General features: G+C 38.4%; 2 protein-coding genes across 38 annotated transcripts in view; one reads left to right on the top strand and one right to left on the bottom strand.

Moving 5' to 3' along the window:
• Positions 1 to 26,949, top strand: part of PLA2G4A (phospholipase A2 group IVA) — a 369,657-nt gene that overhangs the window by 45,846 nt on the left and 296,862 nt on the right. For 11 of the 37 annotated variants that reach the window (XM_021063829.2, XM_084977982.1, XM_084977986.1 and 8 more), the window contains exons 1-2: positions 19,753 to 19,817; positions 24,052 to 24,229. The gene's annotated coding sequence lies outside the window, so the exon portion shown is untranslated. Of the gene's footprint in view, positions 1 to 6,726; positions 6,868 to 14,250; positions 14,431 to 18,650; positions 18,787 to 19,303; positions 19,514 to 19,752; positions 19,818 to 20,176; positions 20,310 to 24,051; positions 24,230 to 26,949 lie in introns of those variants that run through there. The other 26 variants (XM_084977987.1, XM_084978004.1, XM_084977996.1 and 23 more) reach the window with 7 other exon arrangements.
• On the bottom strand, positions 10,876 to 19,581 carry PTGS2 (prostaglandin-endoperoxide synthase 2). The gene is given in 10 exon segments (NM_214321.1): positions 10,876 to 12,963; positions 13,107 to 13,254; positions 13,575 to 13,861; positions 14,154 to 14,400; positions 14,702 to 14,785; positions 15,541 to 15,722; positions 16,150 to 16,293; positions 17,629 to 17,772; positions 17,892 to 18,008; positions 19,410 to 19,581. Coding segments are annotated over 10 exon segments (1,815 nt in total). The 5' UTR covers positions 19,462 to 19,581; the 3' UTR covers positions 10,876 to 12,553.

The following is a 26,949-nucleotide window of genomic DNA, read 5'->3' on the forward strand; positions in this document are numbered from 1 at the left end:
TTTTTGCATGTTCCTGGTACTGAGCTTCAAGGATGAAAAAATGAAGATTTACTGAAAGAGAGAATGATGAGGAAGAGTTGGAGAGCAGTAAATTTATTGAGAATGCAAGTTTCTCTAACTCCAAAAACTATTATTTTTTCATTTCACCATGTCACTATAATCCTCAATTTGACTTGCCTTAGCTGCTAAGCCACCAGGAAACTCCTTTTTATGGATCTTATTAAAGCTGTCGGATATTAGGCATGAAGTATCTGACTAGTTTTTTTTTTTTTTTTTTTCTCATTCTGAGCTGATATTATGTTGGCAAAGGAAGGGGTTTAGTGGTATTACACTTATTTTACACATGGACAAATTGAGGCTTTCATTTTCAATTTTAATTCCAAGAAGAAAATTACACATTCTTCTTTAAAATCTCCCTCCAACTTCAAGAAATACTACAAAGCCACAGTCATCAAAACAGTGTGGTACTGGTATCAAAACAGACAGACAGACCAATGGAACAGAAGAGAGAACCCGCAAATAAACCCTGACACCTATGGTCAATTAATCTTTGACAAGGGAGGCAACAACATAAAATGGGAAAAAGAAAGTCTACTCAGCAAGCATTGCTGGGAAACCTGGACAGCTGCATGCAAGCAATGAAACTAGAACACACCCTCACACCATGCACAAAAATAAACTCCAAATGGCTGAAAGACTTCAATATACGACAGGACACCATCAAACTCCTAGAAGAGAACATAGGCAAAACACTCTCTGACATTAACATCATGAATATTTTCTCAGGAATGTCTCCCAAAGCAATAGAAATTAGAGCAAAAATAAACCCATGGGACCTCATCAAACTGAAAAGCTTTTGCACAGCAAAGGAAACCCAAAAGAAAACAAAAAGACAACTTACAGAATGGGAGGGAGAAAACAATTTCAAATGATGCAACTGACAAGGGCTTAATCTCTAGAATATATAAGCAACTTCTACAACTCAACAACAAAAAAGCCAATCAATCAATGGAAAAATGGGCAAAAGACTTGAATAGACATTTCTCCAAGGAAGATATACAGATGGCCAGCTAACACATGAAAAAATGCTCAACATTGCTGATTATAAGAGAAATGCAAATCAAAACTACCATGAGATATCACCTCACACCAGTCAGAATGGCCATCATTAATAAATCCACAAATAACAAGTGCTGGAGGGGCTGTGGAGAAAAGGGAACCCTCCTGCACTGCTGGTGGGAATATAAACTTGTGCAGCCAGTATGGAGAACAGTTTGGAGATACCTTAGAAATCTATACATAGAACTTCCATATGACCCCGCAATCCCACTCTTGGGCATCTATCCGGACAAAGCTCTACTTAAAAGAGACACATGCACCCGCATGTTCATTGCAGCCCTATTCACAATAGCCAGGACATGGAAACAACTCAAATGTCCATCGACAGAGGATTGGATTCGGAAGAGGTGGTATATATACACAATGGAATACTACTCAGCCATAAAAAAGAATGACATCATGCCATTTGCAGCAACATGGATGGAGCTAGAGAATCTCATCCTGAGTGAAATGAGCCAGAAAGACAAAGACAAATACCATATGATATCCCTTATAACTGGAATCTAATATCCAGCACAAATGAACATCTCCTCAGAAAAGAAAATCATGGACTTGGAGAAGAGACTTGTGGCTGCCTGATGGGAGGGGGAGGGAGTGGGAGGGATCGGGAGCTTGGGCTTATCAGACACAACTTGGGCTTATCAGACACAACAGATTTACAAGGAGATCCTGCTGAATAGCATTGAGAACTTTGTCTAGATACTCATGTTGCAACAGAAGAAAGGGTGGGGGAAAAAATGTAATTGTAATGTATACATGTAAGGATAACCTGACCCCCTTGCTGTACAGTGGGAAAAATAAATAAATAAAAAAATGTAATAAAATAAAATAAAATCTCCCTCCAAACCACACACGAGATAGACTAGAGTGAATCCCAGCAGAGACAGAGCAGAGTGTGAGCACACAGGTAAGAAAGATAGTGAATCAACTCTATAGCTAGTATTTGCAAAGAAAATTCAAAAAAAGGAAAATTTATGAAGAAATACAATGATGACTTTACAGTCTTTAAACTGTGCCTAAAGCAAATGCATAAGACCTAAGAGAAAAATAGTATATGATATCACTTATATGTAGAATCTAATAAAAATAATACCAAAGAACTTATTTATAAAACGGAAACAAACTCACAGATTTCAAAACCAATCTCATGATTACCATAGGTGATGAAATCATGGAGGGAAGGGAGGAATTGGGAGCGTGGAAGTAACACATACACAGTACTATCTAAAACAGATGATTAACAGGAACCTACTGTGTAATCTACTCAGTAGTTTGTAATAACTTATATGGGAAAAAAATTGGATGTATTTATATGTATAACTGATTTACTTTGCTGTATACCTGAAACTAATACAACATTGTAAGTCCAGTATACTTCGATAATTAAAAAAAATTTTTAAAGAAGACCTAAGAAGCACATACCTGCCAGTCCATGTGGAAAGCCAGTTGAATGTCTGAAAAAGACCATAACATTAACATGCAGTAGAAGGAAACTAAGCTCAAAGTGCACCATATAATTTGTTGCATATATCTATGTTGAGTGATTTCCATGTATTTTCCATTATAGAAGGTGGGTCCCATGACTCTTAATCTGTTATTCTCTTATTCACATTAACCACAGTATTAATTTCTTTTTTTTTTTTTTTTTTGTCTTTTGTCTTTTGTCTTTTGTTGTTGTTGTTGTTGCTATTTCTTGGGCCGCTCCCGCGGCATATGGAGGTTCCCAGGCTCGGGGTCGAATCGGAGCTGTAGCCACCGGCCTACGCCAGAGCCACAGCAACGCGGGATCCGAGCCGTGTCTGCAACCTACACCACAGCTCACGGCAACGCCGGATCGTTAACCCACTAAGCAAGGGCAGGGACCGAACCCGCAACCTCATGGTTCCTAGTCGGATTCGTTAACCACTGCGCCACGACGGGAACTCCCGCAGTATTAATTTCTTATTGCTGCTGTAACAGACTACCTAAATGGAGTGGTTTTAACAATACAAATTTATTATCTTACAGTTCTATAGTTCAGAAGTCCTAATGGGTAAAATTAGGCTAAAATCAAGGTGTATATTTCTTTCTGGAAACTCTAAGGAAGAACAAGTTTTCTTGCCTTTTCTACCTCCTAGAAGCTGCCCATGTTTTTGCATCCCTGGCCCCCTCCATCTACAAAGCCAGTCAGGTGTTTCTTATATTGCATCACTCTGATACTGACTCTTCTGCCTTCCTCTTTCACATAGAAGGACTCTTATGATTACATTGAGTAATCCAGGGCAAACTCTTTATTTTAAGGTCAGATGATTATTGATCTTAATTCCCTCTGCAACTTTTATTCCTCCTTGTTATGTAATATATGACAAATTCTGGGGATTTGAACTTGGACAGCTTTGGGTAGGGGGGCATGATTTTGTCTAACACAGCTAGAAAATTAAAAAAAAAAGCCTTAACTAATGTTTTATATAATAGTATGACAAGGGAGACCTTTCCTGAGCTGTAAAGCTTCTTATCCCCAGTCTCTTTTACCCAGTAAACCAGCTGAGAAACAAAGAATTATACTAAGTTACCACAGGATGTATAGATAATTAAGTTTGTTTAGGAGTCATATATGAGAACAGGAATTATGTAGCTCTCTCTAAAACTTCTCATAGTTAACTGAAGCAAATGAAACCCAGAGAGAGATTCCTAGTTCTTGATATCACAGAAAGCCAGTTAGAATATCAACTTACTTCTACTTTCTCTGATTTATGTTCTCAATGCAGTATTATTATCAACATTTATTTATTGTATGATTGTAATGTGGATGAAAAATTAATTGATTTCAGAAAGAATTGGAAAATTTTATTTGAGCAAAATTTGAGGATTATAACCCAAAAAGAACATCTCCGAAAGCTCTGAGAACTGCTTTGCCCATTAGAAGTCAAGACATACTTACATGAGTAAGTTTTTTTGAGGCACAGGGCTCTACATCAAATGACAGTTTACGTAATCCAGATCTAAGCATCATTGTGGTGGTCAGGTGACCCCTTACAAGATGGAAAAGGAATGTTATCTTTTAAGGAGTTGTCTCGTTGATGCCGGGAGAATGTTGCTGTTTATGGTTGAGCTGGTATTCCTGCCGATGGGCGAGGTCTGGTTGATACATAATGCAGATACACAATGTACGGTTGGAGGAGAGAGGAGGACAAAGGGCAGAAGGATATTTACTTTTAAATTTTTCTTGTCTTGTGATAAGTATGAATTTTATTTCACCGAAGAAGTGAAAACTTGAAAAGTCACTTGCCTTGAGTTATAGTTTGAAATAATAGAAAAATAAAAACAGCTACCTTAGGTTGTATGTCAGTCCTGAGCTGAGAATACATTAGGCATTAGTGTTACCATTTTACCATTTTTAATTTTTTTTTTTTTTATGGCCACAGCTGCGGCAATGTCAGATCCCTTTAACCCACTCCACCAGGCTGGGGATCAAACACACACCTCTGCATTGACTCAAACCACTGCAGTCAGATTCTTTACCCACTGTGCCATGATGGGAACTCCCCATTTTATCTTTTAAAGATGAGGATTATGGGGCCCTTATTAACCACACTGCTAGAAAGTGGCAGAGCCCAGATTTGCCCAACTCTGGATTTGGATTTGCCCAACTCCAAAACCTATGCCCTGGGTGCAAGCATCTAGCCTGTTCACCACCATGCTATTATTGGGAATGTAAAAAGTCATGTTCTTGACTTGTAAGATATAAATTAAATAACTTAACTTAGAAATTCCAATTGTTTTATAATTCCCAAGGGTATGTCTAGCTATTTCAAGTGATGCTATAGATTTCTAAATGTAAAATAGAAGTCACATTCTAAATTAACCTATTTATGTGAATTCACTTTATTGACTATTTATAATACATGTTATCTTTTTTTTGTCTTTTGTCTTTTTAGGGCCGAACCTGCAGCATATGGAGGTTCCCAGGCTAGGGGGTCCAACTGGAGCTGTAGCCTCCAGCCTATGCCACAGCCACAGCAACACAGGATCGAGCCGCGTCTGTGACCTACAGCACAGCTTATGGCAACGCAGGATCCTTTCCCACCAAGCGTGGCCAGGGATTGAACCCGCATCCTCATGGATGCTAGTTGGGTTCGTTAACCTCTTAGCCATGGCAGGAACTCCCTGATGACTTTAGAATTCCAATTATATTTAGAGAGGGTCCTCGAAAGTAGTGCTTTTTGTCAGGATTAAAAAACAGAATGATTTACCAAGCTGTTTATTATTCATCTTAAACTACTTGCCTCTACTTCAAACCTAGACTGTGGCCTATGTTCTGTAAAAGTTGGAGTCCTTAATAATACTTTGGAATTAGAGGTGGAGTTAGGGGAATAATTGTGATTTTAAATCTTTTTTTTAAACATCATCTTTTTTGGGGGGGGTGGGGAGAAGCTCTAAATATTCTAAGTCTGTGATATTAGGTTGTTAAAATAGAATCATTAAATAAGTTATAACACATGTCAAAGCTATCTATATCTATGGAATGAAAGAAAGTAAGGGAGCATCAGGAGTTCCATTTTGAAAATCAAAAGTAGCAGGTTTTTGCTTACTGAAGTGATCATTCAAATGATGTGAAATATGGAATAGCCACATATCACATAGATTTTAATTTTAGGGCATACATTTACTTTTCTGTTTTCTTCATCTTTCTAATTACCAGGCTATCAGCAAGTGCCCTTATCAAAAAGAAATTGCCGTTCATTGAGGACCTGAATACAGTACATTTACTCTAGCACAGGAACTTTATAACAATTATTTTCATTTTGGATTTATTTGTTGTGATTTTTCATTATTCTGTGTTGTTGTGATTATTAAATAAGTTACTTTCACATAAGTGATATGTATTTAAATCTTTGTGCAGTAGTTGGTTATGATATGCCGGGAACATTTCCATTGATAAGTGATGAAATGGCCCATGTACATTCCTAGTCTTTACTCCATCTCAAACATGGTAGAGTGCCCCCCATTCAGGCAGAGTGGCCAGAAGTCCCCTTTCACATAGAAGAATAGTCTACATAAGCTGGAGATCAACAAATCCAATCAGAAATGAATATCAAGTGTGTTGTATATCCAAAAGACATGATTAGTCTACATGTTTTAGCACCCCACCTTGAGTTATAGAGCTGAGCCTTATGGAAGAAGGCAGACACTGAGAACATAATCGTGTGTGTGTGTGTGTGTGTGTGTGTGTGTGTGTGTGTGTGTTAACATGTTCTTTTGTAAATTGTGTGAGAGAGGTTAAATGGATACAACACAGAGTTACATTTAAATAATGGAACCTCAAAAATAAAAAAGAGATGTAAGCATTCTCTTGATAATAAGAAAACTCAAAGATGTGATAGTAACTGCATTCAATTATTCACTGACATTCCTTGGTAGCTATTTCTTCATGTCTCTAAAGACAAAACAAAAGGAAGTGGTTTGAGGATTGGTAAGTCTATTGTTAGACGGTTTTAAAATGATGTATCCCGTGACTTAAGGATACAATTTCTCTATTTGATTTCTTTAGTAAAGTAATAAGGTTATAATTGTAATACCCCGCAAGAAGTGACAAAATGCAAAACAAAAATTTAATTCTTTTTTCAGCCAGGGAAATATTTGTGCAATCATCAGCATATTCATAAACAATCAGTTTTGTTCATTCTGCACATGGCGGTTTGAAGAGCTTTGGAGTTTGACAGATCTGGGCTCTCTAGGTCCACTGATAAGTAACTCAATGGTCCTTGGGTAAGTAACTCATTTTCCACATTAATAAAATAATAGTAACATTTTCTCCATAGGACTGTCATACAAACTAAATTAAATAGCACTTACAGAAAAAAATGATTAGTACAATAGATAGCAAATATATGTGGAAAATAAATGTAGACCAAGAAAGCATTAGTGGGATATACCATTTAGTCCCAGCATATCTTCATGTTTTCACTTTTTATTGGGCTATAATTTACATACAGTGAAATGTACCCAACCATGAGTAAAATTATAATACACTTTTAAAGTATAATATACTCATGTCACTTATACCATTATCAAGATATAAAATGATTCCACTATGTAGAAAGTTGCCTTATTTATGCAACTTTCTCTATAATCCTTGCAACTCCATCTTTCCCCAACCATGATTCTTATAGATTAGTTTTGTCTTGTTTAGAACTTTATATTTCTACAGTCACACAGTAGGTACTCTTTTGTGACTTTTCCCCTTTCTACATAATTGAGATTCGTCCACATTGTTGAATTTATCAGTAGTTCATTACTTTTTATGTTGAGAAGTATTTCATTGTATAGAGATGTGACCCTTTATCCATTCTGTTATTGATGGAAATTTGAGTTGTCTTCAGTTTTTTATAAATTTCAATTTATTATGAATGAAGTGGCCATGGACATTCTTGTGTAAGTCTTCTGTGAACACCTATATTCATTTCTTCTGGTAAGAGGCTGTAAGCAGAATTGCTGGCTCATAGGGTATGTTTATGTTTCACTGCCAGATTGGTTTCCAAAGGGGCTATGTTTTTTATGCTGCCATCCACAGTTTATGGGTTTCATTTTTCCCAGCACAAGGCTTCCTCATGCTACCCCTTTATAGCCATATCTACCCATTTGCCATCCCTAATCTGGTCACCACTAATCTGTTCTCCATCCCTATCTATACTCGCATTAGTTTAAAAATGTTAAATAAATAGAATCATACAGTAGGTAAAATTTTAAGATTGGCTTTTTTTCCACTCAGCAAAATTCCCTTGAGTTCCATCCAAGTGGTTGCACGTACTAAGAGTTTTTTGTTTGTTTTGCTGTGTAGTCCTCCTTGGTGTAGACATTCAACACGATGAACATACGCATGTATCTATTCCTCTTCAGGGTCTTTTTTGATCTAAGTTGTTACACAGCATTGCGTAGGTTACCCTGTTCTTATTACCTATTTTATATATAGTGGTGTGACCAGGAACAGATTTTTACATTAATAGAGTTTCTTATTCTTCTGAGGTAAATGCCCAAGTTGCTGGGTTGTATGACGCAGTAGACAAAATAATGGCCCTCCAAAGATATTCACACCCCAATACCTTGAATCTGTGAATATGTTGCCTTTCCGGGCAGAAGAGAGTTTTTATAATGTCAAAATGTTAAGAATCTTGAGGAGGAGAGAATTTGCTTGATTATTTTCATTGGCTCAAAATAATCAAAAGGGCTTTTAAGGAGGCAAGATCACAATCACAGATATTAGAAGATGCTACCCTGCTGGCTTTGAAGAGAGACACAAACCAAGGAATTGTGCATGGTCTTTGGAAGCTGGAAAAGGTGAGAAACAGATTTGCCCAGAAGCAGCAGCACTGTATGCACTTTGATTTTAGTGCGTAAGACCTATTTCTTACTTCTGGCCTCCCCAACTGGAGGTAATAAATCTGTGTTCTTTTAAGCCATTAAGTTTGTGGTAATTTGTTAAACATAATTTTTTTTTCTTTTTTTTTTTTTTGTCTTTCGTCTTTTTAGGGCCTCATCCGTGGCGTATGGAGGTTCCCAGGCTAGGGGTTAAATCACAGCTGCAGCTGCTGACCTACACCATACCCATAGCAACCACAGCCCACAGCAACGCTGGATCCTTAACCCACTGAGTGAGGCCAGGGATGGAACCTGCATCCTTATGGAATCTAGTCTGATTCGTTTCCAGTGAGCCACGACGGGAACACCAAATTTTTGTTTTTGAAGACACTGCCAAACTATTTTAAAGAATGAACAGGGGTGAGGAATGGTAGTAGATGTGACCAGTATAAGATGGGACAGATCACTAAGACCCGCATAGGATAGGATAAAGAGTTTAGATTTATCCATTGTGTAATGGAAAGCCACTGAAGATTTCAAACAGGGGAGGAGCACAATATGATTTGCATATGAAAATGTTCACTCTCATTGCTAGAAGGAGAGTGGTTTGGAGAGAGGCAAGAATAGAAGAGGGAAAATCAATTAGGAGATTATTACATTGACTAGTTGGTTTTCATGGAGTTGGAGGAAAGGTGACAGATTGAGGATTTGTGTGTGGGATGTAGTCCACAGAATTGCTGCTGGGCTGGCTATGGGTATGAGGGAAAGAAATGCTTTTTGCTAGAGAACTAGAGGAATGATGGCGTCTTTCATTTTGCATGATTATTTTGGGGTATGTGGTGCTGAGAGAGTGTAGACATAAAATAAGCCACTAAATTTATGAATTTGAGAAGTTGTTATTTAACAATTAGAGATTCCTTCTAGAGACAAATATGGGAGTGATTAATTAGTGGTCCAATTTATAAGCTTGGATGGGATTAACCTGGAAGATAAAGAAGAGAAGGGAGGAATCAAGACACTTCAAGTTATAGATCCTTTATGGAGAGCTTTAAAAACAAACAAGCTCCTGAATACTAGCACTCTGTGAAAGGGGAGAAAGACCCAGAGGGTATCAAACCCTGAAGCCAAGGGGGGGGGAATCTTTCAATAAAGAAGCTATAGACATTTGTGTTGAATGCTACTGAGAAGTGAAAGTCTTTATGGTTGAAATTAAGTATAATGGAGGTAGAGTAGATCAAGAAATGAGGGAGTGATTGGAAAGATGGGCAATGTAGTCGGAGTTAGATGCATAAGGAAGGAAATGAGATCGATGAAACATAGTGATGATATTTAATGAATCAAGAGGTTCGGTGAAGCTGAAGAGTTAGATATTAGAGTATGAATATTAAAATAGGTGAGCTGAAGTGTTGGTAATAAAGGGAGATGACTGAAATCAAGATTTTGGAAATGGTGTAATAATTAATGATGAGATCGAAGTATGTATGATCATGGGGACTATGATGGAAGAAGGCAACACTGTAACAGAGATGGACAATGAAGAAAGGCCAGGCAAGACGGTAAATACATGGTCCATGTGGCTATTCAAATTACCAAGATCGCAAAAGTAGGGTAAAACAGAGCCAGGTATCAGTGATTTGCCCAACTGATATAATCTAAGTATGATCTCTCCCTCTTTGAATTTCCTTTTTTTTTTTTTTTTTTGTCTTTTTGCCTTTTCTAGAGGTGCTCCCATGGCATATGGAGGTTCCCAGGCTAGGGGTCAAATTGGAGCTGTAGCCGCTGGCCTAGGCCAGAGCCATGGCAATACCAGATCCGAGCCACATGTGCAACCTACACCACAGCTCACAGCAACGCCGGATGGATCCTTAACCCACTGAGCACGGCCAGCAATGGAACCTGCAACCTCATGGTTCCTAGTCGGATTCGTTAACCACTGAACCGTGACGAGAACTCCAGAATTCCCTTTTTAATTTGCACCTCCTTAGTCACTTTTATTTTTTGCCTTTTGTGTACTTTTTTTTTCTTCTTCTAAGGTTAGGCAATGAAAACAAGTGTGTTGCTATCTCCTGTAGCACAAAACACAGGTTTTCTAAAACAGTGTTGCAGTGAATAAGAGTTTCTAACTATTGACCTTAGGAAGCCTCTGTGTAAATGAATACAGGATAAAGCTGTTAAGGGCAGGGCCAGTTTGGAATAGATAGAATACAAAACAATGACATTTTAAGCGTAACAACACTTTAGAGAGATCATCTCATATGACAAAGGTATACAGAAATGGTCAAAATTTATTTCAGAAGAGATTTTTCAATTTTTAAATAATACAAAAATAATACAAACAGCCATTTGTTTCAACACTTAATTTTACATAAGTTAATTTAATCATACATCTGTCTAAGGCACCAAAACATTCAATACATATTCCAAATTCCCAGATTCAGGCATTCAGATATTAACAAATCAGCTTTAAAAAAAAAAAATCAGTGAAGTTAACAGTTTTTTATACACGCCCTTCTATTACTGACTCTCAACCAAAACCCTTTAAACATAAATTCTTAATGAAAAGTTCCCCTGAGTTATTTCTCTAATGAAATTTCCCTTTCTGCCTCTGCCCGAGGCATGCTTTTTCAATTATTTACATAAATACTGATGTTATCTGTAATCAGTGCTTGATTTAAAAATATCAAAACCCAGTGCTTTGCCCAGAATGTCTCTCCATTCTCAATTCATTATGGCTGAATGAATTAACAAAACATCCACAGGTCCTTTGAAGATGTATAAAATGTCAGTCTCATAACATCCATCCGGGCCTAATGAGACACAATGTTCTCTGTGGTCTGGTATATACGTAAACCTTAAAAGTCACAAATTCCAACCTTACGTCTTAGTATACCAGAGCTGGATTCCTAAAAATGTATTCACAAATCATAATCCAATCATTTATCTTGTAATTCAGAGAGGTAATCCCAAAAGATACATTGATTCTGACATAAGGCAAAAAAAAAAAAAAACCAAGAAAACAAACAAAAAAAACTATGACTGCAGCCTTAAACCCAGTTTATAATAACATCCTAATAAAACATAAATAATAGTCCTCAATAAATTAATATACAGTACCAGAAAATGTCAACCGACAATGAGATGTGGAAAAGAAGCTATTGCTGGGAACTATGCAGCAACTGTTTTGTTCTGTTTTGTTTTGTTGGCAGCAGTGTGCAATGGCTTGATGGGGGATCTCAGTTCCCAGACCAGGGAGTGAACCCAGGTTGCAGCCAGTGAAAGCCCTGAATCCTAACCACTAGATCACCAGGGAACTCCCTGTTTGGTTTTACTTTTAAATGAGAAATGACATTCATTTGAATAGGAATAACTTTCTTGGTCTCAAGGTTGTAGCCTCTGTAAGGCTAAGGTATTAGCCTCTATAAGGCTTCTTTAGTTATACATTGCTAAAATTAGCAATGGATAAAGTTCTTTGTCTTTCACTCAAAATGAATGTATGCCTTTTTGTAAAGGCCTTTGGTTAGGGTTTTTGTTTCTCCCTTTATCCCTCTTACGAGGAACTAAATAGCAGTCCTGAGCTGAGGTTTTCCTGAAAACTTTCAAAAGTTCAGGTAGAAAAAAGAGACAAGAGTCCAAAGAAAGGCAAACTCGGATCCTAAAACCAGGAAAACAAAAAGGATGGAAGTAAACTGAGCAAAGAGTTTCTCTTAGCAAAACGACTAAAAGTACTGGTGAGTAGGTAGTTCCTTCTCACACACCTTGGAAAGATCAACAGTGTAGAAAGAAATGTGCAGCATTTTGCCGTCTTGTAACAGCATTTAAATGTTCAAACATCTTAGCTTTTGTTCTTACTATAAGTTGAAATTCAAGTAAAAAGATGTCACACTCATTTCCCATTGGATTGTACAAAAGAATGAAAACTGCTTTCCCCTTTAACTTGAAGAAAAGACATCTTTAAAATCAACAGAAAAATCTTCACAAGTATGACCCCTTTCTCCTTAACAGAAGATGTTAAGTAACACAAGGAGTTCAATATAAATATTAAATAATTAACTTAAGACATAGTTCATATAAATAAATAAATATGATCAATAGGCTTCTACAGTTCCGTCGATCGTTCTTTTAGTAGTACTGTGGGGTTGATATCATCTAGTCCAGAGTGGGAAGAGCTTGCATTAATTGTGACTGTTTTGGCGAGCTGTGGATCTTGAACACTGAATGAGGTAAAAGGGCAGCCTTTCACATTATTGCAGATGAGAGACTGAATCGAGGCAGTGTTGATGATTTTAAAACCTACTTCTCCACCAAAAGTACTAGGCTTCCAGTACTCAGGAGAACAGATAGGATTACCCATAAGTCCTTTCAAGGAGAATGGGGCTCCAGCTTCTACCATGGTCTCCCCAAAGATGGCATCTGGGCGAGGCTTTTCTACCAGAAGGGCAGGATACAGCTCCATGGCATCAATGTCACCATAGAGCGCTTCTAACTCTGCAGCCATTTCCTTCTCTCCTGTGAAGATGACAGAGATACAATCAGTGTAAAACTCTACAAGATAAAAAAAAAATAGTTTTACCCCTCCGCTCAATTTGCTTTCCTCTCCTGTTTCCACTTGACCCTTGATTATTTGAAGACGTTGAGAAACTGTTTCTCACCTGTAAGTTCTTCAAATGATCGATAGGGCTTCAGCAGAAAGCGCTTGCGGTATTCATTAAAAGACTGGTATCTCATCTCTCTGCTCTGGTCGATTGAGGCCTTTGATACTTTTTGTACTGCAGCTGGAAGATTCCTACCACCAGCAACCTGTGGAAATGAAATGAAATTGTAGAACATGAGTTTTAGGTATATTTAAGATTTCTATTTTAAAAGCATCCCTTGGGTACAAAGAAGGTAAGACTCAGCTCCCAGCTGAGACCTAAACTGTTCAAGAATATTTCTGTCATCTAGATTATAGTGATAACATTTACTATAACCGAAATTATATATTAGACTTCTCATTTTAAGGGAAGAATTCTACTAGCAAATAATTACTGTTTTAATACGTTTACGAAAAATCATTTCTACAGCAGAAATTCCAGTTACTGACTAAGCCCTTTGTTTCGTTTTATAATAATAATGCTTACCCTGCCAGCAATTTGCCTGCTAAATGATTCAACAAATTGGGTGATGCCATGTTCCAGTAAGATAGAGTTATTGTAGAGAAACTGTTGATAGTTGTACTCGTGGCCATCAATCTGGAAGGCGTCAGGCAGAAGGGGATGCCAGTGGTAGAGTGTGTTAAACTCAGCAGCAATACGGTTTTGGTATTGGAATTGCTGGTTGAAAAGCAGCTCTGGGTCAAACTTCAGTTTGAAGTGGTAGCCACTCAGGTGTTGTACATAGTCTTCGATCACAATCTTAATCGTTTCTCCTATGGGCACAACATTAACAAATTTAGAACACAAATTCTTTCTACTCACAAACTTTCAAGCAACCCAAATGCAATTTTGTTAATTTGCCATATTCTATTGATTTCTGTGTCTTCCTTTTTTACCATCAAAACAAAAGGTCGGTGATATTCCTAATCAAGCCCAGGGGTTGAATTACTATGAAGCATGTGATTTTACATGCACCACATACCCCCAGTATTTCTGGAAACTGCAAAGAAACAGTTTCGTTTTCCCTGGAGAAGAGCGTTATTGAGAAGAGTTGTTCTTGCGCACCTATCAGTATCAGCCTGCTCGTCTGGAACAGCCGTTCATCGTCCCATTCCGGGTGCTCCTGTTTAAGCACATCGCACACTCTATTATGTTCCCGCAGCCAGATTGTGGCGTACATCATCAGACCAGGCACCAGACCAAAGACCTCATGCCCCACGGCAAAGCGGAGGTGTTCAGGAGTGTGAGGCGGGTAGATCATCTCGACTTGAGTGTCTTTGGCTGTCGGAGGATACATCTCACCATCAATTATCTAAAAACAACGGCAAAAAATGAAAAAGAGGTAAGAAACAAATTCCAATCGTTAATGATGCTGAATATAGTTAAGTGGTAAGTCATCACTTTTTTCATATTTATTTATATATGTGTGTGTATACCTTTTTTCAGATTCTTTTCCATTCTAGGTTATTATAAGATATTGAATATAGTTCCCTGTGCTATATACCAGATCCTTGTTTACCTCTTTTATATATATTAGTGTGTATCTCTTAAACCCAAATTACCAATTTAAACCTCCCCCGATATCTAATTCTTAATAGTTTAGTGGAACAAACCTGATACTTCATTTTTCCATCCTTGAAAAGGCGCAGTTTATGCTGTCTCTCCAAAGATTCACCATAAACATGACTTAAGTCCACCTAGAAGATTATGAAAAATTTTAAATTTGTTGCTGTTAAAGCTGTTCTTATGTAAAATGCCTGTGAGGTATTTATAAATAATTTGATGATTTAATTTGCTTTAAAAATTTTCAATAACATTTTTTTCACAGCCACAAAATAATGAATTAACTTGTTTACCCACTGAAGCTACAAACCTATATGTCTCTTGTGTTTTAAGATATCAGTGTTTCATGTGGAGATTAGATCATATGCTTTGCTGTAATTATGTAGTATTTCTTTTTAAAAGCATAGAAAATATATTATTGATATAAAATTCTTATGATACATTGAAGCTATGTCACTGAAATCCAAAGGATAGTAATACTAAAGAAAAAAACCTAACCTAATAATATTTAAGGCAGCATAATCAGGGTGCAAATGTTTTTGAAGACAGCTTCTGTAGTGCCAATATTTTAAACTAAAAATATACGGGCCAAACTACAAATAGTTTTTATATTTGTACATATGTGTGTAAATATGTATACATGTGTGCATATATATTTTCACTAAACCAGTGAATTAAAATGGAAACTCCATTAAGATTTTTATAGATAGAACATTTCAAAAAGAAGGTGAATTATCTGGTATGGCAAATATATAAGTATATATATAAAATATATAAGTATATCTATAAGTATATATTGGCAAATATAAATAAATAATAAATAAATAATGGCCTTTAATGTTCACACTTCATTATGATTGACTAAAATTCTGATTTAACTCTGTCTTACCCCATGGCCCTGTCCTTTGGTGAAAGCTGGTCCTCGCTTCTGATCTGTCTTGAAAAACTGATGGGTGAAGTGCTGGGCAAAGAATGCAAACATCATGTTTGTGCCCTGGGGATCAGGGATGAACTTTCTTCTTAGAAGTAATTTTTCCACAACTTCCTTTGAATCGGGAAGCTCTTTCCTCCCTGAAAAATGAGAAGGCCAAGATAGGAATCCATCTCTATATTCAAAGAAGCAGAGAGTGGCTGTCAATCTGCCAGGATCTTCTTTACTTAAGAAGAATACGGTTGTGAATAGGATCATAATATCAATGGAAGTTCTAAGATACAGGGGAACAACTTCTTATTGAATACTTTAATCTCTTTTGTTTAACTAGCATTAATTCAGTTTGGATGAAAGAATTTGAAAACATCATGACATTATACCAAAATGCCCATTCACTTTCATGGAGTAGTTTACAGAGATTCACAAAGAACTCTCCAAAGATATCCATAAGAAAGGAAAAATAGATGTTTTTCTTAATAAATAAATGACAGTTTACAGTCAAATTTTCTAGGTTGCATCCAATCCCAGTTACACTCAATACATCTCTACCTGCTTCCTCTCACTCACCTTTCACACCCATGGGTGTTGGGCAGTCATCAGGCACAGGAGGAAGAGCTCTGGTATAATAGGAGAGGTTAGAAAAGGCTTCCCAGCTTTTATAGCCATAGTGCATATTGTAAGTTGGTGGGCTATCAATCAGATGTGATCTCGCTGAAATTTTCAAGGAAAAAAAAAGAGGTATTATTTGTTCCTGTGCACAAGACAAATATGTTTATTTTTATTGTAAACTGTGCAAAGTGGCACTAGAGAGTGACTTTAATTCCAACAAAGATACTGTATTTTAAAATAATTACACTTTAGGAGTTCCCATCATGGCTCAGCGGAAATGAATCTGACTAGTATCCATGAGGACGCAGGTTGGATCCCTGGCCTCGCTCGGTGGGTTAAGGATCCAGCATTGCCCTGAGCTGTGGTGTAGGTCGCAGACGTAGCTTGCTTGGATCTGGTGTTGCTGTGGCTGTGGCATAGGCCAGCAGGTACAGCTCCAATTCGATCCCTAGCCTGGGAACCTCCATGTGCTGCAGGCGCAGCCCTAGAAAAAGACAAAAAATAATAATAAAATAAAATAATTACATTTTAAAGTCTAACTGCCAAAATGTATCTTTGATAAAGTGTATATACTTTACCAAAAACGTTATGGTCTAGCCATCTTGATTTTTCAAATAACCATCCACTTATTGCTCAAGAGGCCTATGAGAGGAATGTCTGGGCTTGGCCCTCACTTTATTTACAAAAATTAAGAAAAAAATTTTTTTAGCCATGCCTCTGGCATGGGAAACTTCTTGGGCCAGGGATCCTGCCAAGCCACAGCAGTGACAATGCTGTATCCTTAACTACTAGGCCACTAGGGAACTCCAGGACTCACTTTAGAAATAAAGTTATCTTCTTGTTTACCCTCATACAAATTATTCCTTTATTTCATTTTATTTTATTTTTGATTTTTAAGGCCACACCCGCAGCATGTGGAAGTTCCCAGGCGAGAGGTCGATAGAAGCTACAGCTGCTGGCCTACACCACAGCCAGAGCAATGCACGACCTGAGCCACATTTGTGACCTATAACACACCTTACAGCAACACTGGATCCCGGACCCATTGAGTGAGGCCAGGGGTGGAACTCACATCCTCATGCATACTAATAGGATTTGTTTCTGCTGTGCCACCATAGGAACTTCTTATCCATTTACTTTAATGAGTGCCATTCTATGGCCCATGGGCATTCACTAAACAACTGGACCATACTTCATCAATTGTCAAGAACAGTGAAGGTTTTAAGAAGCACGCAGGATTGAAATAAAATTCTGACTGTGAGACAGAACTTTATATCTTCAAGGGGATTCAGACATCAATGTTTTGACCATTAAGATAGAAGGAAAACTAAAAAGTATACTTAAATATTTTTTGGATTAAGTTTAAAAAGCTAAAGTTTAAGAAAGGACATTTTTCTTTGAGGCAGCTAAAAACCCTAGAAAGAGATCTGTACTTACATATCAATACGTATTTCATAATTGCATTCCGCAGGAAGGGAATATTATTGACAATGTTCCAGACTCCCTTGAAGTGGGTAAGTATGTAGTGCACTGTGTTTGGAGTGGGCTTCAGGAATAATTTTATCCTTGTCAGAAATTCAGCTATAATGAGAGAAAGAAAAGAGAGAGAAGTTAACCAGACCCATTATAAGATAGAATTCTATAAAATGATAACTGTATCTATCCCTATTCCAAACAAGGGCACTCAAAGACAAACTTACGTGTAGTACAGTTTTCACCGTAGAATCCTGTTCGGGTGCAGTCACACTTATAGTGGTCAAATCCTACACTCATACATATACCCCGATTCTGGCATGGGTTGGAACAGCAAGGATTTGCTACAGTAAACATAAGGACAGTAAATAAATCATTCTTCAGTGTCTTAATCTTGACTTACACATTTAACTGTTTCTTACTATGAGTCAACTTTACAATAAAAGAAATTTAAGAAATACACAGGTAGTCATAGGAAAACAAATTCTGTTTTTTTGGCTGCTCTCAGAGAATGGTTATAATGAAGAAATACCAGAGTTCCCGTGGTGGCGCAGTGGTTAACGAATCTGACTAGGAACCATGAGGTTGCGGGTTCGGTCCCTGCCCTTGCTCAGTGGGTTAACGACCCGGCGTTGCGGTGAGCTGTGGTGTAGGTTGCCGACGCGGCTCGGATCCCGAGTTGCTGTGGCTCTGGCGTAGGCTGGTGGCTACAGCTCGGATTAGACCCCTAGCCTGGGAACCTCCATATGCCACGGGAGCGGCCCAAAGAAATAGCAAAAAAAAAAAAAGAAATACCAACTTCCTAGTCTAAATAAAGGTAACAAAATATTCCACCCAGGGAAATCATGCTGTTAAGCTTTTCTTAGTAACTTTTTAGATGTGTGAATTGCTCTTTTTAAGAAGCTCAATGAAGTAGGACTTTCAAAATTAAAGTGAATGAATCCAGTACATCAGCCAAATTTTAGGGATTTTTTTTTTTTTTTCAGAACTCAGGAAGTTGTAGAAAGACCTGGAGAAAGAGCATTCCAAGCTGAGAGGGAAAACAAGTGCAATGGCCCTGAGGCATGTCTGTGAGATTTAAAAAATGTGGTAGAAGCGGAGTGAGCAGGAGAGAGATGGAAGGTGAGTTCAGAAAAGAAAACAAAGGCAGATGTTGCGGTTCTTATTGGAATTTGAGTTTTATTCCATGTGTCAAAGGAAACCACTGCATGATTTACAGCGTTAAAGTGGCATGACAATTTAATTTACACTTTAAAAATCTAACAAAATGTAGGGAAATTTTCAAAGTAAGAACGGCTTGCTTTTAAAATATTTTGCTTATCTTAAAAAAAAAAAAAAAATCTGTGCTTTCCTGAGGTAGGAAAGCACCAGATAGGGTATTTAAAACAATTATTTCCATTCTCTGACAGTAGGTACTACACAAAAACATTTCGCATATAATGATCAGGTACTGTCTTATAATGGCAACCTGCAAATTAGTAGTACCATTCCTTTCTAGCAGATGAGAAAAGTGAGACTCAGATTAAGTAACTGGCCAACGATGATCAGAGCTGACGGTAAAGTTTGGCTTCCCGTCCAGTTCTTTTGGACTTGAGTGGTCCAAACTGTACACAAAAGCCATCCGGTCTCTGTATTCCGAGAGTATTCAGAGTACCGGGGGCACCCGAGAGAAGTCAGAGCGGTAACTCAGCCCGGGTGTAGGGAACCGCGGCGTGCCCTGTGCGGGGCACCAGGTGCTCACTCACCTGCAGTGCAGAGCGACACGGCAGCGCAGAGCAGCAGGGCGCGGGCGAGCATCTCGGCGGCGGGCGGGGCGCGAGCTGGCAGGCAGACTGGTAGAGGCGTTGCGGTGAGTCGGCTTCTGAATGTAGAGCTGGAGGAGGCGGTGTGAGGAGTTCCTGGGCGTCCTGTGACGCTTGCGGCAAGTTGACAACTGAAGCTAACGGAGAGGACCTTCCTTTTATGCGTGAAAACTAAGCCCACGTGACGGCATGACTGTTTCTTTCCGCCTTTCCTTCCCCCCTCCAAAACTTCTCACCCCCTCTCTGCTTAAATAATTGCGTAAGACCGGGAGTGGGAGGAGGGGGTAAGATATTTTTTTATCCACGCAAATGAGAAAATAGGAAACCCGAGAAGATGCGCTCGGCTTCAAGGTGGGTGCAAAGCGGATCGCCCCCTTCTCCGCTCCGATCTCCCTGCGCCCCACCCCCGGTTCCGCTGCCCCCGGCGGCTGGCTTTGAGCCAGATTCCTTTCTTTCCTCGGGGTCTTGGAACCAGGCTTGGGGAGTCGGCGCCGAGGCAGGTCAGCTTGGGGGGAAGGGCGGCGGCCCATGGGCTTCCTCTCCGGGAATCCGAGCTGCCTAGAGGTTCCGGAGCGCAGGGAATCCCCTCGCGGGCCGCCGCCCCCTGTCTGGTCCCTAGGCTTTGGGGGCGAGGAAGTCACAGTCTGGACAGACCTGGGAGCGTCAGGCCAAGAAAGACTGACATGTTTTACTCCTGCCGTGTGTTTCAGATGTGTCATGATTTTAGTGACCATTCATAACCCGGTGTATATGCAAAACACTTATCTTTAAATTTTCACTTGACCGAATGAAATGAAATGTAATAGCTGCCCCCACGTTGCTTCTTGGAGAGGGGAAGAAAAGGTAAATTCCTCTCCTCAATACTGATCGTGATCACTTACTGTGTATGTAATCAATCTGAAATCAAAGGACCACCACTATATAATTTCCTCTCCCTGATGAATAAGGGAAAAGGAGGTGACCAGGATTCGCAGGGATGCAAACGTTTTAATGCATTTACTTGTCTGCCCTGCGGCTGCCATATTTTGGTCTTTAGCCCTTCATAGGAGACACAAATAGAAGAAAGCAGATTTTTTTGTTTGCCTTTTTGTCTTTTCTGCCCATTTTTTCCAAGATGATGAGTTATGATTAGTATGCCATGATATGTTACACCATAAAAAAATAAGGCCGTGGTTATGTAAAATTATAACTCTCATTTGTGTATATATTTAGTGTTTCTGTGTACACTTTATTTATTTTTATTTATTCATTTATTTATTTTTAGGGCCACACCTGGAGCATATGGAAGTTCCCAGGCTAGGGGTTGAATTGAAACTGCAGCTGCCAGCCTACAACCACAGCCACAGCAGCTCCAGATCCCAGCCATGTCTGTGACCTACACCACAGCTCACAGCAGTGATCCTTAACCCACCGAGTGAGGAGCGAGGCCAAGGATCAAGCCCGCATCCTCATGGGTACTAGTTGGGTTCATTACTGCTGAGCCACAATGGGAACTCTTCTGTGTATGCTTTAGACAAGTATTTGTATCTGTTGTACAGAATTTCTTTAATTAGTGTCTGAAATTTGTTGGGAAATTCTCTGTGTGAAGTGAAAATAAGGAAGCATTTAAAAAATCTTGCAAAGCATTCCACTGAGTTTTACTGCCCCCTTCTGCTGCTTCAATTTTTTTCAACTTACTTTTCTCTCTGATGCTGTGAAGATCACTAAGTAATTTGTGTGATGTTATAGTGTTCTTAAAATCCACATGTGCAGTGTTCATTTTTTATTTAACTTTAATGAATATACTGAAAAGGAATATGTTTTAATTGAAGTGATAAGTCACTCATATGAGCTAAAAAGACATAATAGGAGTTCCTGTTGTGGTATAGAGGAAACAAATCCAACTAGGAACCATGAGGTTGTGGGTTTGATCCCTGGCCTTGCTCAGTGGGTTAAGGATCTGGGGCTGCCGTGAGCTGTGGTGTAGGTCACAGACTCGGCTCCCATCTGGCGTTGCTGTGGCTGTGGTGTAGGCAGGCAACTGTAGCTCTGATTTGACCCCTAGTCTGGGACCCTCCATATGCCACTGGTGCGGCCTTAAAAAGATTAAAAAATATATATATATTATTGATACCCAAAATTCCAAATAAGCTAACTTTTTTTTTTTTTTTTTTTTTTGTCTTTTTTGACCACTCCATGGCATGTGGAGTTCCTGGGCCAGGGATCAGATCTGAGCCACATTTAAGACCTAAGCTGCAGCAACACCAGATCCTTAACCCTCTGTGCAGGGCCTGGGATAGAACCTGCATCCCATCACTCCCAAGACACCACCAATCCTGTTGCACCACAGCATAACCTCCTGAGCTAACATTTTCAAGGGAGATATTTCTTACTGCTTTGAGCAGGGCTCTACCATTCTGACATGGAAGGACGCTCATATCCACTATCTCAGGCAAGAAATCTCTTTCCTTTTCCCTCTCTTCTCCTTTGGCTGATTTAGTGACACTCAGAGAGAAAGGTGATTGCCTCTTATCTTTATTCATGACAGACTGGCTAGAAAAAGAGCTTCATCATCTTAAGTCAGAGTTATTCTTGAAAGACATTTTAGAAAAATTATGCTGCAGAATATATCTATTTCTTAATTCTAGTTATGTATCCATTTCTGGCAATTCAAGATAGGAGTTTCAATGCTAAAAACAAAAGCAAGCAGGCAAAGACTGTCACCCCTCATTTCATTAAACAAGGGAGGTAAAACTGTCACCATACCCGAACCACTGACAGTACACCCTGAGGAAAATTCAGAATGGAGATAAAGAGGCTGCCAGCCATCACAGCCACCCCTGACCACATATCCCGAGGGAAATTCAGGATAGAGAAAAAGAGGATAGCAACCCTATCAAAGGGATAATTTAAATGAACCCAGACTCTCTTATCTTCCCATAGAAGGAAATCCCTAAGTTCATTAACTTGAACTTTAGTTTCATTGGTTGAACTTTAGTGATTTTCTTTAATTAGCAGTCATCTTTTGATGTTCAACTACCTGGGTGTTTTTGTTTTTGTTTTTCAAAAACTCCTATATATCATGGCTTCTCCCTTACCTTTTTAGAACAGTACCTCAGAGCTATCTGAGAGACTATATCCTGGGCTTAAATTCTCAGTAAAACCACTGAATAAAACATAATTCTCAACTTTTAGGTTGTGTATTTTTTTCCGGTTGACAATTTAATTTTTTAAAAAACCTCTGTTAATTAGACCAATGAAGAAATATCAAGTACTATTCATTTCTAAGTTTTATTTTAAAAAAACCTTATCTTCTTTCTTTTTTTAAACTCAATTCCCTGATTTTTCCATGTTTTCATTTTTCATAGTTCTATATCATAATTACTAAGATGAGCCAGGTTAGATTGAACATGGTCCTTGTGTTGGAACTATGAATCCCAAAAGGGGATAAAAAGTAGAAGAGAGTGTGAGAAGTGTGCTCTGGGGCCCACGTGGTGAGAACACACTCACCAATTACATATTAGGCTTGACATCTCCAGTTTCAGACCCAGCTTATAGGGAGCTTGGAAGCTTCCTTGAAACACCCTATCTTAACAACAAATAAGATCAGAACACATTGAAAACTTAACGCTCTTCTTAGATCCCTAAAGTGAGGTGACAGGATAAAGAACCGCCCCCATCCCCCCCACCTCACCACACACACCCTGTTGGAGACACTTGCCGCACAGAGAAGCACAATTTACCTGAGGAGAAACCTACAGGCAGAAATCTCCGTGGAAACCAGTACCTAGTTAAGAACCTGGAAGTGTAGTTGAGAAATTGCTGGATGCTCAATATGGATAAATATGAGAGTTAAAAATGCCAAGGATCCATATACTTTTATGAGTTTTACTTCCTGAAACTCTACCAGGTTCCCACAGTGACTATGAGGACAAAAAAATCCCCTTGGGGGATTGGCGGGGGAGGGGGTGGAGAAGTAACCACTTTGAAATATGCCAGAGCATTCTGTTCTTTTTAATTAGGCCTGCACTCAAAGGAAACTATTTTACCAGAACGTAAAGTATGGGAATTTTATCAGGACCTAAATGATGGGAGGGAAAGGAAATACCCAACCCCAGTACCCTCTAGCCATATCCTACTGAAGATGTGGTAGTGGGGGATGGAGGAGCACTGGTGGCATTTACAGCTCAGAGGCAAATGCTCGCTAAAAGACCTGATCGCAGGACTCTGGAAGTCTCCCCTCCCCCCATACCTTCCTACCACATTAGTAAAGGCCTATTTACCAGAGTTCCTTTCACCCAGTACACCTTGTCCAGCTTAAAACAAAAAAATGACAAGTCATGCCAAAAGACAAAAAACACAGTTTGAAGAGACAGAGCAAGCATCTGATCCAGACTCAAATGTGGCAGAGATGTTGGGAATATCAGCTCATGAGTTTAAAACAGCTATGATTCATATGATAAGAGCGCTAATGGAAGAGTAGAGGAACAAAGATAAGAATTTTAGCCCACTTCTCCTCAGAAACCATGCAAGCAAGAAGAGAATGAAAGTAGTTAAAATGTTGAAACCAAAAAGAAAATCACTGACCTAAAGTTCTGTATCCTAGGAAATTATCCTTCAAAAGTGAAGGAACAACTTTTCTCAAACAAAATTTGAGGAAATTTGTGGCCAGTAGATCTGCCTTGCAAAAAAGATTAAAAGAAGTTCTCCAGAGAGATGGAAAATAATGTAAGCCAGAAACTCAGATCTTTAGAAGAATGAGCATTGGCAAAGAATAAGTGAAGGTAAAATAAAAACTTTTATTTTTCTTATTTTTAATTGATCTAACAGGCAACAATTTGTTCAGAATAATGATGGCAAAGTTGTATTTGAAGATTGTACCTTATGTATAAGGAGGTTGGTGACAGCAATGATACAAGGGATGAGAGAGAGGGATTCTGAGTATTTTACTATGAAACACTTTCACCACCCATGTTTGGTAGAATGTTATTTGAAAATGGGGTTGGATTAATTGTAAGTGTATATGGCAACCAGTATACATTTTTTAAGTATTAGTGATATGTTAAGAAGGGAAAGAAAATAGAATCACATAAAATCCTTGGTTAAAACCACAATTAACAGAAAAAAAGAATGGAAGACTAAAATAGGAACAGAAAACAAGGGTAACAAACAGAAAATAGTTAACAAATATAAATATTAATCTAGCTATATCAATAATCACTTTAAACAATGATGCAGATAGACTACTTAAAAAACAAAGATTCGGAGTTCCCGTGGTGGCGCAGTGGTTAACGAATCCAACTAGGAACCATGAGGTTGCGGGTTCCATCCCTGCCCTTGCTCAGGGGGTTAACGATCCGGCATTGCCGTGAGCTGTGGTGTAGGTTGCAGACGTGGCTCGGATCCAGCGTTGCTGTGGCTCTGGCGTAGGCCAGTGGCTACAGCTCCGATTCAACCCCTAGCCTGGGAACCTCCATATGCCGCGGGAGCGGCCCAAGAAATAGCAAAAAGACAAAAATAAATAAATAAATAAATAATCCATTGTCGGCAATCATTTAAAAAAAAAAAAAACAAAGATTATCAGAGTGGATCAAAAAAGAAGTCCCAAATAATCTGATTTCTACAAGAAACCCACCTTAAATATAGATACATATAGAGAAAAGTGAAAGGGTGAAGAAAGATATACCATGCTAACTCTAATGAAAAGAAAGCAATAATAGCTATATTAATTTCAGATAGAATAGACTTCAGAGTAAGGGAACATTGTGAAAAAAGAAGTACATTACAATTCTCTGGGAAGACATAACAATGCAGAGGTGGATGCCTAACAACACAGTATCAAAATACATGAGCCAAAAACTGATAGAAATGCAGGGAGAAATAGATGAAGACATTGTAATAGTTGGAGACTTCAACACTATTCTATCAAAAGCAGACAGATCCAGAAGGCAGAAAGTCAGTAAGAACATAGCTGAACTTAACAGTACTGTCTATCAACTGGATACAATTGACATCTATAGACGGCTTTATTAAACAACAGCAGAATAGCAGAATACGCATTCTTCTCAAGGTCACACAGAAAATACACAAAAACAGACCACATTCTGAGCCATAAAAAAGCACCTTAGCAAATTTAGAAGAACAATAAAAAAATCAAATCATACAATGTATCAGATCACAGTGGACTTAAACTAACAGGAAACCCACAAATCCCAAAATATTTGGAGATTACCCAACACACTTCTAAATAACACATAGGTCAATTATTTAAAATATTTGAACTCAATGAAGAGAAAAATACAATTTAAAATTTGTGGGATTCAGCCAAAGCTAAGCTTAAAGGGAAGTTTATAGCATTAAATGCATATATTAGAAGAGAAAGATATAAAATCAGTAATCTGATTACATCTGAGGAAACTAAAAGAGAGAGAGAAAGAGAAAGAATTCAACCTCAAGCAAGCAGAGGAAAAGAAATAATATTAGATCAGAAATGAGTGAGGGTGTTGCCATTGTGGCACAGCAGGCTAAGAACCTGACTAGTATCCATGAGGAAGCGGTTGAATTCCTGGCATCTCTCAGTAAGTTAAAGATCTGGTGTTGCTGTGGCAGTGGCTGCAGCTCTGATTCTACCCCTAGCCTGGACACTTCCATATGCCACAGGTGCAGCCCTAAAAGAGAAAAAGAAAGAAATGAAATGAAAAATAAGATATCAGTAGATAAAGTCGATGAACCAAAGCTGGTTGTTTCTAAAGATCAGTTAAGTCAATGTCTTTAGCAAGGCTAAGTTTAAAAAGAAAGAGAGAAGACACAAATTAGTAATATTAGAAATGAAAAAGGGCACATTACTACAGATCCCATGGAAACTGAAAGACGAATTAAATAAAGGCTAACAACTCTATACCACAAATTTAATAACCTAGATAAAATGAACTTTTTTTTTTTTTTTTTTTTTTTAAGCCATGGCATGCAGCAGCTTGATGTGTGATCTCAGGTCCCAGACCAGAGATTGAACCCAGGCTGCAGTGGTGAAAGTGCTGAGTCCTAATCAGTAGGCCACCAGGGAACCCCCCCAAATGGACCCATTCTTGAAAGACATACTCATCAGAACTCAAGCAATATGAAGAGGGCTATATCTACTAAAGAAATTGAATTAATAATAACCCTCTAAAATAGAAAGCACCAGGCCCAGATGCATTCATTACTAATTTCTATCAAACATTTAAAGAAGAAATTACAGCAATTCTTTACAACCTCTACCACAAACAGAAGAAGAGGGAATACTTCCTAACATAATCTCTGAGGTCAGCATCACCCTAATTCCAAAACACACAAAGACATTACAAGAAAAGAAAACTACAAACCAATATCTCTCATAAATACAGGTGTGAAAATTTGCAACTAATTATTAGCAAATAAAGTCCAATAATGTATAAAAATTATACACCATGACAAAGTGAAATTTAATCCAAGTATGAGTAGGGTCTAACAAAATATGTACAAAATC

Source organism: Sus scrofa, chromosome 9 (genome assembly GCF_054392235.1).
Source record: "Sus scrofa isolate SSC_HxYL_T2T_F1_AM1 chromosome 9, Sscrofa_HxYL_maternal_Yorkshire_Landrace_v2.0, whole genome shotgun sequence".
NCBI classification, from domain to species: Eukaryota; Metazoa; Chordata; class Mammalia; order Artiodactyla; family Suidae; genus Sus; species Sus scrofa.